Source organism: Loxodonta africana, chromosome 4 (assembly GCF_030014295.1).
Source record: "Loxodonta africana isolate mLoxAfr1 chromosome 4, mLoxAfr1.hap2, whole genome shotgun sequence".
Lineage (NCBI taxonomy): Eukaryota > Metazoa > Chordata > Mammalia > Proboscidea > Elephantidae > Loxodonta > Loxodonta africana.
The window spans coordinates 22,010,478-22,024,632 of record NC_087345.1 but is presented as its reverse complement, the minus strand read 5'-3'; the positions used below and the strand labels follow the sequence as shown (position 1 = coordinate 22,024,632).

Genomic DNA, 14,155 nt, shown 5'->3' with positions numbered 1-14,155 from the left:
AATTGCTGAAAACACAGGTAACATTTTTCGCATGGACAGTTCAGTGAGACCAAGTACGTCAGTCGTGTTGTGAAGAGCGCAAAGATTTTGAATGTACATTGGGGACTTTCTGTTTCCTGTTTTTCTTAGGATCGCCTTAAAGTGCTGAATTATTTTATGTTTAGCTGCTATTATAAAATAATAGTGTATAATTTATCACACTCTGATGATGCTTCATAGTTTCTGTGTTAACCTTTTGGGATATTTTGTATTTACTATGTATTTTTTTTAATATGGAGAAGTTCTGTGACATTTTGTGGAAGTAATACGGTGCAACTTCGTTACTGAAGCTTATTGGAGGAAAAGCTGCACTCAGAATGTTTGTTTAAATCAGTAGAAATTTAGTTGCCATTTGGTGCAGATTGGGATTTTCCCCAAAGATTGCATTATAGGCATGGTTTTACTTATGTTTTATCAAAACATTAATAGATGCAAAGAAGACAAATTTTCCTTATTATTATTTTGCAATTAAACCTGAGTTACCAGAGGCAGGTAGGTGGTCAAAGAAGAGAGGTGGGTGGAGAGGAACTAACATCGTTTAATTGCCTGTTACATGCTGACATGTACCTTTGCATACGTTCTTTCATTTAGTCCTCGTAGTAACTGTATAAGGAGGATTTAAAATCCAGATGGGGAGTGGCGTGGTACAGCCGGGAGACGGCATTTACAGTAGTGTTTTAAGTGAAGGCTGGCTGGACCTAGACCTTTGCTTTGAAGGCCTAGAGACATATTCTTGTTAGTGTCTAGCCTTGAGAGACTGACTTACACTAACTAAAACTGGTAGGAAAAGGAGACATCAGAACACATATTTATAATGGCTTCTGGTTAGACATAGAATCAGAACTTGGGCATTACATGAATCGAACATTTAACATCAGACTAGACCAGTGCTTCTCAACCTTTTTTTCATTACTGTTTCCCTGAGGATCCTTTTTGAGTCCCTTGGTGGTACAGTGGTTAATGTGTTTGACCAGAAGTGCCTCAGAGGAAAGGCCTGGCAGTCAACTTCTGAAATCTCTTCCATTGAAAACCCTTCGGAGGACAGTCCTACTCGGACACACGTGGGGCCGCCATGAGTCAGAACTGACTTGACAGCAGTTGATTCAATTACATTTTAAGGATCCTCTTTAGACTTTTTTTTTTTTTACTATACTAGCAGTCCTTGAGCTCTGCAGGTTGGACGCAGCTCTGTTAATTTGATACCTTGGGATCTTTAGCTTTACATCTACAATTCAGTTTTATCAGTTGTATACTATACCTCCTCTTCTACTGGGGACTCTGGTTCATGTTTATCGTGTAGGAGTTATTTGTGAATATTTATTTTCCCCTTTGATATGGTTGGCAGAAATAGAGGATGCCATTTCAAGTTTTTCCACTTTGTTTTGTGTTCTAATTTTTCATCAAAAAAAAAAAAAAAAATCTAGAGGAAGATGTAGCCAAGATATACAAAGATCTTCAGAAGCTCTCCCGCCTCTTCAAAGACCAGCTCGTGTATCCTCTTCTGGCTTTTACCCGACAAGGTGAGAGATGATAAATTATCACAGGTTGAATGGCTGGGGGGAATAGTGAGTTTACGTGGTACGCTGGTGACTCCGTGACGTCTGACCTCCCTCTTTTCTCCTAGTGAAGTTCTGCTCTTTTAAGACCAAGCTTAAATGTTAGTTCCTTAAATGCTATTCACTCCTCCTTTGTATTTCTGTAGCGTTTTGTACATCTTTACGATGGCCCTGAGGAGCCCTGGTTGCGCAGTGGTTAAGCATTCAGCTGCCATTGGAAAGGTTGACAGTTCGAACCCACCAGCCACTTCTTGGGAGAAAGATGTGGTGGTCTGCTTCTGTAAAAATTACAACTTTGGAAACCCTGTGGGGCAGTTCTGCTCTGTCTTGTAGGATTGCTATGAGTTGGAATGGACTCCATGGCAGTGAGTTTGGTGTTTTTGGTAGGATGGCTTTTTCCCCAGTGTATTATAGTTATGATTTCTTTCCACCTAAGGAGCCCTGGTGGTGTGGTGGTTAAGAAGAGATCAGCTGCTAACCAAAAGCTCAGCAGTTTGAATCCACCAGCCACTCCTTGGAAACTGTGGAGCAGTTCTACTCTGTCTTACAGGGTCTCTGTGAATTGGAGTTGACTCAATGGCAGTGGAGTTTTTTTTTTTTTTTTAAAGGTTGTGACTACCTTGAAAGCAGAGAATGTGTCTTACACACTTTTGTGTTCTCATGCTCGGGCCTAGAGACTGGACCATGATAGGTGTTCAGTAAATACATAAATAATGGGTAGCCTGTAAATTGGGTCTAGGTTTTTTTTTTTAAACCAGCATTTATTGGGACTCTCTGCCATGTACTTTGTTGGATGTTTCACATGCATTCTCATGTAATGCTAACAACGACGTTGAAGTAGATTTTATCATACGTATTTTATAGATGATGAAGCTGTAATTGAGAGAGGTTTATAATTTACTGAAGACCCCTACATGAGTCAGCTTTCTGTAATTTGTACTGTAGTAACAACATTAAAAAATCTCAGTAACTTAAGGGAATATTTATTTCTTGCTCATATACATGTTGTGTGTGAGTTAGCTTTGGCTAGGACATTCTCTTCTTGGGGCAGAGGGAAGACAGGGCAGGGCCCGCTTTGCTCAGAAATGGTACATGTCACCTCCACTCACATTTCATTGGATAAAACAAGTAAAAAATGGCCAAGCCTGATGACAGTGGGGTGAGGAACTGTAACTATAGGGTAGGAAAGGATTAGCTGAGAACCATAATACAATATTCTCAGTCCTTTAACTAGTAAGTAGTTCCAGACTTACAGAGTTGATCCTCCATATCCACAGGTTCCACATGCACGGATTCAGCCAACGTGATTCAAAAATAGTCGGGGGCGGGGAGGGGAAGAAAGTTCCAAAAACCAAAACTTGAATTTGCCGCATGCTGAGAATTACAGTAAATCTGCGTGAATGAAGTGTAGGCATCTCCTGCTATTGCCTCCTGCCATCTCACAGATCTCAGTCTCTCTCCAGCACTCGCTGTTTGAGCATTGCTCGCCTCGTATCTGTCTGTTCGCTACTTGTGTTGTGTGCACCCTTTGTTTCTGTGAAAAATGGCTCTTTCTAAAAAGCACTGAAGTGCTTAAAGCAATCCCTCAAAGGCTAAGGGTGAGGGGGTTGAGGAGAGCTAGAGGAAGGAGCCTCAGGCTAGCTGTGTAAAGGGATGGCTGGCTAGCTGTGTAAAGGGATGGCTGGCTAGCTGTGTAAAGGGGTGGCTGGCTAGCTGTGTAAAGGGGTGGCTGGCTAGCTGTGTAAAGGGATGGCTGGCTAGCTGTGTAAAGGGATGGCTGGCTAGCTCTGTAAAGAGCTACAGGCTCCAGAACTTCAAGATCCTGGAAGACTCAGCATCTGCTGACACCCAGGCAGCATCAATGTTCCCAGAAGAGCTCCAGAAACTCAGAGAAGAGAGAGGCTACCTTCCAGAGCAAGTCTTCAATTGTGATGAAACAGCTATTTACAGAGCATTTACATTGTATTGGGTATTACAGGAAGCCCCGGTGGCGTAGTGGTTGAGAGCTAGGCTGCTAACGAAAATGTTGGCAGATCGAATCCACCAGGCACTCCTTGGAAATTCTATGGGGCAGTTCTCCTGTGTCCTGTAGGGTCACTATGAGTCAGAATCGGCTTGACGGTAGTGGGTTTGGTTTTTGATTTTGGGGGTCTTAGACCCAGTCCCCCGCAGATATCAAGGGGCGACTATATACAGGTAGATAATGTGCTTTTATTTGCAGACTGTTTGCAGAGAAATGAATGATAATTTAGGTCTCAGGTTTCATGGTGCCCCAGGGGAAGGGGACTAATGTGAATTTTAAAACCCTTAGCTACGTCTTTGTTGGATTTTGATTATTTTTGTGTGGTGCGATTGATGACACTTGAGTGGCCTTTCTAGCCATGGTCTTATAACTCCCACCTGGGTGGTTGGGTGATTGGGACTGTGTAATAGAGTAATTGTGACCTACCAAAGGGATTGGTCAGTTTTGCCTTAAAAGAGAGTCAATTCCAGAGCAGAGAGGAGGATCCTACCACCTCCAGGGAAGAACAGCCATGAGTGGAGAATGTGGGGGCGGGGGGGGGGTGGCGGCGGAGAGAGAGAGAGAAAACAAGCTGTAACGCTGAGTGAGAAGAGGTGGCAGGGGAAACCTGGCAGCAGGAGGTGGTGCAGTGGGCTTCCAGCCCACGGAGGGAGAAAGCTGAGTGCCTTTGGGGAGAGGCCTAGGGCTAGGGAGAGGCGTGCCTGCAAGCATGGTTGAAAAGATGGAAGAACTGTGTCCTGAGTGTTCCTGAGCCTGAATTGTAACTGTTACTTCCCTAATACACCCCATAATTGTGAGTATAGTCTGAGAGCTCCGTACGCCCATTGCAGTGAGTTATCAAACTCAGTAGAGAAGTAGAGAGTGCTGTGTGAGGGACAGCTGGTGCCCAAATTAGCAAAGATGGTGGAGAGAGGACCCTTGTCTGGCCTTTGCTTATGGGAGTCAGCCTTGCACTGTTGATCTTGAGTCTCCTTCCCCCTTGTGAGGTTGGAGGAGGTCATACACTGCCCCCCATGCCATTTTTACACTTTGCTAGTGAAGAACTCTGTTACAGATATTCTGAAAGAATTAATACTCAAAAAGAACTTAACATTTTACTTTGGAATATATTCCTTGTTTTCATTTCCTTTCTTGGCTTTGCTTCTGGATTTATCTACCTTGCTTTTTGTTGTTGTTAGCCTTGTAGACATGAAATAATAGTAATTGCTAACACTTGAGTGCTTGCTATGTGCCAAGCATTGTTCTAAGTGCTTTTTTTATACTAAGACATTTAGTTCTTGTAATGAGTTAGTGAGGTAGGTAATATTATTAACCCATTTTACGGATGAGGATACTGAGTTAGACAGAGTTTGAATAACTTATCCAAAAGCACACAGCTGATAAGTGGCAGGGTTAAGAACCAGTTATAAAAGCTGTTTTTTTGTAGTTGAATAGAGAAATTTCGTTGCACTGAATATTGTTTGGAATAAAAGAGGCCATTGGCTAGTATTCAGAAATGGTCAGTCACCTGTAATGAAACTAGACCTGTATTAACCAGTATTTGCATTCCCGTGAAATGATAGAGGGGATAAAGTGCCTAGAGTTGTATGTGTAGGGAGTAATACAGTCAACTTGGGGTTAAAAATTAGTTAGATTATGTACTATTGGATAATTGAGACTACCATCTAATTTGTTACTGCTTTAGGAAGCAATAAGTTGGCAACTTTTCTTGAATATGTGGAGAAAACTGAATGTCGTTTAATTAATAATACCTGTTACTTCTCTCTTTTTTTTCTTTTAGCTCTAAACCTACCAGATGTATTTGGGTTGTTGGTCCTCCCACTGGAACTGAAACTACGGATCCTCCGACTTTTAGATGTTCGCTCCGTCCTGTCATTGTCTGCAGTTTGCCACGACCTCTTCATTGCTTCAAATGACCCACTCCTGTGGAGGTGTTTGTATCTGCGGGATTTTCGAGGTGATTTCCGTAATGACGTGTTGACAAGAAAAGGGCCCTTTCCTACCAAGGTCTTCATTACTCAGCTGGCCAAATGTTTTTAGTAGTAGGCTTGTTGTTATTATTTTTTTAAGAGTTGCAAGTGATCATAAGTAATAGCTGTAGACTAGAGAGATCCTAAGCTTCATATACCTTTGTCTGTGTCCTGAAAACTCTCTTCTCATTCATTTTTTTGTGTGTGTATGTTCTCCACAACACAGATGGCTCATTAGACTGAGTAGATTACTTAAGGATAGAAAAATGGAAGACAGGTTTAGTCTCCCTGTATAGACCACCCTCAGCATCTGTATCATTCATCAGTCATCTTAAAGTCTACATCTGCAAATAAATGAGGGACTCACTGTAATTCATACTTAGATGTGAATATGTAAATCAAAGGGTACTTGTTCTGTTTGAATATGTTTATATCATATCTTATTTTCTCCCATAATTTACATGTGTTGGTAATTTATTTTTCTGTTAGGACTGTGGTCAGGACTTAAGTCTACTGAGAAAATTTTTCTTTCTGCCAAAACCTAAAAAAAGATAGTTCTTTAGTCCCAGTAAAGTCCCCCTGTGGATTGGCATTGCGTGTTCATTAATGAGTAAACTATCCCAAATGCCCCATATAAGGACCTGTGTACAGTGGACATTGTGTTCAGTGTGGTCAGAATGAGAAGTTAGTTTGAAGTTCATGCTGAAAAGAATGATACCATGTCTTCTAAGCTATCACAGATGCCTTCGTAGCTAGAGTGTGTGGGAGAACTAAGTGACTGAAGGTAGATCGATGGTAACGTTTGAATTTACAGTGTATCGCTGTATCATTATTTGTTATAGAAACTATCCCCTTTAAAAATATTCTTAGGAAGGTTTCTGAAGAACAAAAGTTGATTAAGGGTCTGGGGTGTTCATACAGATGATGGGATTTGAGGTATTTGAATTCCAATTGGAATGTGATGAAGACACTCTCTTTCCTCGACCTCCATTGCCCCTCATGTGAGTTTAGAAACAGACTTGAGGTTGATTTTTCCCACAGGAATTGTGGGAGGAGATTGTGGAGAATACAGGAGAGGCGGTACCAGCATACTGCAGGCAGACAGTGGTGATGATACCTTGGGGCTAAGCAGGCAGTCCACACTCTCAGCTCTTGAAGGAGCAGAGGGTAGGCCTTTTCAGCCCCCATGGAGGAGAGTGGATTTAATAGGTTCTGACCAGTGTACAAGCTGAGAGAGTCCTGCTTCCCTGTGGCATGTTGCTAGGGACGCTTTATTTCTGTATGGTTGTATTATGGTGATGTGGTGACTACTGCAGCACTGACGACTGTGGTACTTGGGAGTGGGGATGGGGAGAGTGTATCCAGAATGTCAGAGACCCATGTCACATGCTCCAGGATTTCCAGATGCAAGGCTGAGAGCCTGACTGTGGTGCTCCTGCTGCCACGTGACTGCACCCGTGGTTTTCACACTGCTGTGTGACTTGGGGTGGGCTGCGGAATCAATTTTTATTGGGTCATTTTACGAAAAAAGGAAAGGTTAGAAAAATCAGCAGGCATTTTGTAAAATAGGAGTAAGCTTCTGTTTAGGTGTGCATATGTAGTTGTGTACTGGGTTAAAAAGTAAAATATTGGTATGCAGTTCACACCTAAAAAGTCTGCGCGATAGTGCTATCTGTGATGGTAACACACCACCTTAGCAGCTGTTAGAAGTCTGGGGGTAGGTGTCCTCCTTGTTTTTTTTTTTTTTAACTTCAAAACGTAAGAAGTTTGCGTGGCCCGGTGTGTTCCTTTTCCTCCTTCCTGATTGCAAAGGTTCTCATTCCATTTAACTGTGTCCCTGAATCCAAAAGTTTAAATGTCATTTTGCCACAGAAGACAGCAAGTAAGAGGGTCATCTCAAAAAAATTCTAATTATAGTCAAAATAAAAGACAAAACAACCAACATGTATGAGAGACCTAACGAAGAGGTCTGTCATGTGAATACCCCCTAAGAGGAACAAGTACCCTCTTCCTTGTGTATTCAAGTCCAGGTTTAAGTTATCATCAGTTGCTATTGCATTTCCAGATTGTGGTCCACAAGGCCATTTGTAAGCTGAGTGTTCAGATTTTAGAATGAATTTTCTTGTAGGTACGTTATTGGGGGAGAGTTTCTATAAGTCTTTTTTCCATGTTAACATAACTTATGGAGAAGAAATCACTATTTTTTTATCCAAACTCTTCATTAGACTTAACAAAGTTGTGGGGTTTCTCTTTTCCTATTTCACATGTTTCAAATAAGTACATATGATAAAAAATACTTAGTCATGGTCATACGTGTGATAGTGGATGGTTGGGAGAAAATAATACAACTCAAATATTGAAGAAAGGTTGAAGTCAGCTTTTCCTCCACTCATGAACTGGAGCTGTGATAGAGACGCTCAGAGGTTGTCACCCAGTTCGGTGTAGCATGGGGCACGGGGTTAGAAGCAACTGGCACTGCTGGATGAGGTAGGGGAGATGTCATGCAGACCAGTGAGCGCAGAGAGAGAGCCGCCATGTGTCCCTCCGTGGTCCCTGAGGGAGTCACCGCGTTCATTTGCCACATAGCACAGAACAGTGATGGTTGCCCGCAGCCATCAAGAGAGGGGTTGAATTCGGTTCAGGAAAGTACAGTGTATCGTGTGTTATGTAAATCATTCCTGTTCATTTTTCTGCTTAATGAGTACATTTCAGTTTCCTTAGGAAAAAAGCAAACTGACTGATGCCGAATGAAGATTTTTTTTAATTCCTGTTTTGTTTTTCCTTTGTAGATAGTACTGCCAGAGCTCGAGATACAGATTGGAAAGAAGTAGGTATCCTTAAATATTAAGGCTAATATTTATGACATTTATAATATTTATAACATTAGGGATATATTTTCACTTTTATTATGGTTTAATGAAATCTGTTTCATTAAATTTATAGCTGTGTCTCAGTTAATGAAAATGTTTTCAAGTTTTACCTTAGACTTTGTTGTGTGCTGACGAGTCAGTTCCAGTTTATATTGACCCTACAGGAGAGAGGAGAACTGCCCTGTAAGGTTTCCTAGGTTATAACTTTTACAGGATTTTTTATAGGAGCAGATTGCTAGGTCTTTCCTCCCACGGAGTGACTGGTAGGTTTGAACCACTGACCTCTTGGTTAGCAGCCAAGTGCTTACTGTTGTGCCGCCAGGGCTCCTAAGACTTAGTGCATAATTTCCTGTAGTTACATAGGAAAAAAAATCTTAATAATTGCTTTTCACCTCACTCAATATAGAACATTCTCACTTATCCTTTTGTGGCAAAAAATTTATCGTCTTTGTGCTGGAGTAGTTTTCTGTTTTACATCAAGTTAGAATAGGACATTATGGAAAGAATAAATTACATTGTTTTATTTGCAGATAACTGCTATAAAAGACATTGAGAATATTGAGAAAAACTCTTGGGGATAAAGGAATAGAGGAGAATAAAACTTAAAGTCCTCAGATATGTACAAAATACACAATACATTTCTCTAGGAATATGTTCCATTCTCTGAAGTAGGCATCTGTTTTTTGTTGTTTAAATTGAGATCCATTAGGACATAATTGAGGTGAAAAAATGAATTCAAGTGCTGTGTCCCCCCTCGCCACCACACCTTAACTCTGTATTTTGTGGCGTGACCTTTTCAACAAACATCAGAGCTTCCCACTTTCAGAAAAGGCTGAGTTAAAATGCATATCAGCGCCAGAGCTCTAGATTGCAGTCTTGAAGTACATGTCATCCAGTTATCCCTTCTCTGGATTGATATTTCAAATTAGCACAGCCGCTCAGTTGGAATATGGTTAAAGGATAGAGTTCACTTGGCGTGGTATTCGGAGCTGCTACCTTATTCATGAAGATAGAAACTGGTAAAAGTTCTCTTCTGTACTATTGTCTGCCTAGATGGTGTGGGGAAAGTATAGATAGATTTATACAATGAAAGCAAATTCAGACTTTGGGGAGACATCCAAATCACTTACCATATCATGGTCTTTTCCTACAGCTGTACAAGAAGAGGTACAAGCAGAGAAAAGACGCTCAGAGAGCACGCCATTTGGTGTTCCTGCCACCAACCCACCCCATTCCATTCTATCCCATGCCCTTTCCTTCCAGCCCTCTCTATCCTCCAGGAATTATTGGTGGTGAATATGATGTAAGACCAGTACTTCCCTTTGTTGGGGACCCAATCAATTCACTCATCCCTGGGCCTGGGGAGACTCCTGGCCAGTTTCCTCCACTCAGACCACGTTTTGATCCAATTGGCCCATTTCCAGGACCTAACCCCATCTTGCCAGGGCGAGGAGGTCCAAATGACAGATTTCCCTTCAGACCCGGCAGGGGGTGGCCAACTGACAGCCGGCTACCATTCATTTGATTGATTTGTACTCTTGTTCATGAGCTTGTTTTGTTTTTTCAAACTCAGATGTCATCTCTTGGGGTGTTGATCCCTAGTTTATTTTCTGATCCTGACTGTGGTGGTGAGATGTGCATTCACAGAAGCCTTTCAGTAGATATGTTACAGCTCCAGGGGTGATCCCCCAGGCCCCAGGGCTACTGCTGTCAGACCCTTGGTCTGGGGAATAGATGACTTCTGATTTCCTGCCTCTGGGTCCCCCTTTAGAATGAAGGTTGTTTATTGATAATGTTCTGCATCAGATTAAAAAAGTTAACATGTAAACAATATGGCAGTCTTGACTTTTATTGCAGAAAGATACATAATCAAAACTCCAAATGGCTTCACAATGTGACTTGGACATTTAAAAGTCATCAGAGAACCTATTCAGTGTCATCCAGATTACTGGTTACTGTAGGGGGCTTCCTTTTAATTTTTTTAATGGCACCCATTCTTCAAATGTAGTCACTGGCAGAAGCCCACTTTATAAAACGAATAAAAGAAGAGCTAGCCTGGTTGAACTGCCTTGGGGTGGGTGCTCTGGACATCCCCCAGCTCAGTCGACCTGCTCTCTCTGCAGCTCTTTCTGAGGCTCCGTGGTGGAGCTTCCTGGGCTCTGTGCACCGGCACCGTTGGAAGACTGTTAGGTTACAGGGACGCACGTTTCTGGCTCCTGGGGTAGCTTGCTCCGAATGAATTTTTTTTTTCTCTGCATTTTGAATACTCGGTTCCTAATTTGTAATGTAAATAGATGACATCTTTTAACAACAGTTTTACTGCTTAGGGTGCTTGTTCTTTAAAGCTCTCCTATTACCTGAAGAACATTTTGCTTTTAATTGAAATAGACAAAATTCAAGATTTATTTTTCCTACAACAAGAAAAAGGCAAAACACAAGTGATTTATCATACAAACACTGCATGGAAACATGCTGGAGTGATAGGAATTAAAATCTGAACCACAACACAGGGATAAAACTATCAGGATCTGCAGAAAACATGTAGGAATATTGCCAGTATCTTCCTGTTGTGCATATAAGGAAATGGCTTGGGATGCTATGTGCTGTAAGAACACTGTGAATTCTATATATAAGTGAAAATATCGTTTGATTCTACACATATGTATTGAGTCTTTTTCCATCACAGTGAAGAAAACTCAATAACATTTTTCTAGAGGCTATGTCACTCGGAGTAGCTTAATGGATAGGTAGAAGGTTAAGCTGTTGACCTTTTTGTGTTTTTTTTAATAATATAGGAGCTACTAGACAGTCTTCAAACAAGTGTCCACGTGATGCCATATGGCTTTAATTGGGCCTAGTTTTAAAAGGGCCACCTTGAAGCTTTGATGGATCCAAATATATATAATTCCTCTACTACATTTCTTTGTGGCCTTGTCATGTGAAATTGCAATGTGTGTGGGCACGCATGTGTGTGTGTGTTTGTGGTGGGAATGGAAGGATGTAGTGATGACTAGAAGCACCAAATACTATAAAACAATGAATTTTCAAAGTGTAGGCATTTTCAAATGTTCCTTGAATGATGCTGGTGTCCCTGGATATAGGTGCTACTTTTCTAACCTTCCCTTGGACTTACTGGCAGACGTTACAAATCTCTTATTTTGGAATACTGACAGTGTGCCCTAAACATAAATCTGCAGTCTTCTCAAAATAGTTTATAATAAATTCTTAGCAAAACGTAGCCCCTCGGAGCTTTTCCTTTCAAAGAGCTAAATTTATGGTTAGAAGCTCATGAAATCCTAGATTCTTTTCGTTAGACTGAGACTGCTGAGTTCTGTGTATTGCTGGTGTGTAACGAGAACGAAATCATGATTTGGCAGTAGCCTGTGCACTGCATGGTTTTGTGACATCACCTTGATAAATTGTTGTGGAAACAAGATAGTTGTAGAGCGCCATGACAGACGCTCCACATCACTGGCTTATAGCCTTAAGGACTTTCTGTGGCCCCTTATTTTCCCTTTTATTTTTATTAACAGGAACTTGCTCTCTTCCCTCCTCATTTTCCCTGTTGATAAGCAAAAGTTACTGGTTTGGCGTGATTGATAACCAAATCGTGGGAGGGATCCTCCCTTTCCGATTTACTATTTTATGATTCATCATGTAAAACGAGCCCTGGTGGCGTAGTGATTAAGGAACTTGCCTGTTAACCAAAAGGCTGGCGGTTCAAACCCACCAGCTGCTGCCTGGAAACTCTTTGGGGCAGTTCTACTCTGTCCTTTAGGGTCCCTATGAGTTGGAATCAACTGGACAGCAATGGGGCTGGGACCATCCTTCCATAGTGAAACTCTTCCTCAGCAGTCTCCAGTTGGTGCTCCTTTGCTGGCTCTCCTCTCTGGCCACTCCTTCACCATCTCCTCCAAAGACTTTTCTTTCTGCACTCATCCCTATTCAGTCAGCACTCACTACCTGAGCACTCCCTCAGCTTCATCTGCCATCTACACGTACAAGGTTGCCCAAATCGCATTTCTTACCCAGTGGCAGGCTTATACAGCCAACTACCTCCTCAACATCTTCACCTCTGTGTCCCATGGGAATCTCAGAGTAAATGTTCAAGACCACGCCTGTTATCTTCCCCAACAAGCCACCTTAGCGCCTCCTCTTCCTCCTGTGACTACCATCTCTTTGAAAGGAACCGCCAGTAGCTCAGGTACTTCAAAAAAAACAACCTGAGAGTCATCTCGTCCTCCTTTATCTCCAAGTGGTCAGCAAGTCTTGTCAACTGCCCTCCGCTGATGTTTCTTAGGAGTCTCTGGGTGGTACAAATGGCTAACGCGCTCAGCTGCTAACCCAAAAGTTGGAGTTCCAGTCCACCCAGAGGTGCCTTGGAAGAAAAACCAAAACCAAACTTGGAATCAACTCGTTGGCATTGGGTTTGGCTTTTTTAAAATGTAAAACCAGTGTTGCACTCTGTCCTCTCTCAGTCTTGCTTAGCTTTTCCCAGTTCCTGCTTAGCTTAATTATCTCTCATTCTTTAACAGAGCTGGATATACCTCCCTTTGCCCCTCCCTATACTTGGGGCCCAGCGACAAGGATTGACTTCTGTCCTAGCCTGGGCAGTAGCTGCCTAATTAGAAAGCATCAGAGAGGAGTCAGAGAAGTCCTGGTTCTCTGGTCTGCCATAGCCATGGTTAATATTCCTTTGGGTAGTCTCCAGTGGACTGTTGAAGATGTGGAGTGGATGAGGTTATTGGGAAATACGAGGTAAGTCACATTAAATAAATGCTCAACCTTAACTGACTTAAATAACTATCCTGGGATTCCTTCCCGGAGAAGCTATAGCACTTAAGTTTCTGCTATAGCACTTAAGTTTCTGCTGTTCTGCATCAGAAAAGGTAAAATGTTAATTTACTTGGCGAGGCAACGTTCCCTTGCTTCTGCTCTGGTCGCTGAATGAAATGGCAGAGAGAGCGGATACTTAAAATATGAGACTTCGGAAGTTGAAATAAAAAAGTCAATATAAAAGCAATGAAAAGTATTCAGGATTAAAAAAAAAAAAACTGTAGAAGGAATGTTCTAGATTTTTCCCCCCCTTAAAGGAATGCTTTACTGATTCCAAGGAGCATTTCCTAGCCATTTTCGCCTTTTCCCTGTGGCCTGCCGTCTGAGAGAGATTTGAATACAAGGCCTGAGTGTCCGCTTCTCATCTTTTCTGCATAGTTAGTCTAGGGAAGCACAAGGGAGCTTCTGGGTCTTTCATGCATTGTTTGGTAAATGGACTGATTTGACTTGCCCAACCTTCCAGTTTGTCTCTGACCAAACCGAAAGTGCTGTGTTCTATTAGAGTCTAAATATTAGACTGAACCCCTTAATTCCATCAGTGACCACCTAGGGGTCTAGGACAGCCTCTGACACTTGTCAGTATAGTAGTCAGGGACCAGACAGCTTGCCCTGTAGGCTAAAGAAAAGGCTGTGAGATACGGGCAAAAGCTCTGTTAGGCAATGAGCTGTCCCTCCAGTGTAGGAAAGGTACCACCGGGGTCTGTGAGGCTGATTTCACTCACCTACTCCATGACTGGAAACCCTGGTGGCGTAGTGGTTAAGTGCTACAGCTGCTAACCGAAAGGTCGGCGGTTCAAATCCACCAGGCGCTCCTTGGAAACTCTATGGGGCAGTTCTACTCCAACCTATAGGGTCGCTATA

General features: G+C 42.1%; 1 protein-coding gene across 3 annotated transcripts in view; it reads left to right on the top strand.

Moving 5' to 3' along the window:
• FBXO7 (F-box protein 7) overlaps positions 1–13,492 on the top strand; it is a 31,321-nt gene extending 17,829 nt beyond the window's left edge. For 2 of the 3 annotated variants that reach the window (XM_023539213.2, XM_064283649.1), the window contains exons 6-9: positions 1,464–1,559; positions 5,399–5,575; positions 8,378–8,415; positions 9,612–13,492. In XM_023539213.2, the coding sequence (XP_023394981.1) occupies positions 1,464–1,559; positions 5,399–5,575; positions 8,378–8,415; positions 9,612–9,983 (683 nt within the window). In that variant the 3' untranslated portion in view covers positions 9,984–13,492. The remainder of the gene's footprint in view (positions 1–1,463; positions 1,560–5,398; positions 5,576–8,377; positions 8,416–9,611) is intronic. The other variant, XM_010599971.3, reaches the window with a different exon arrangement.
• The last annotated feature ends 663 nt before the right edge of the window (positions 13,493–14,155 follow it).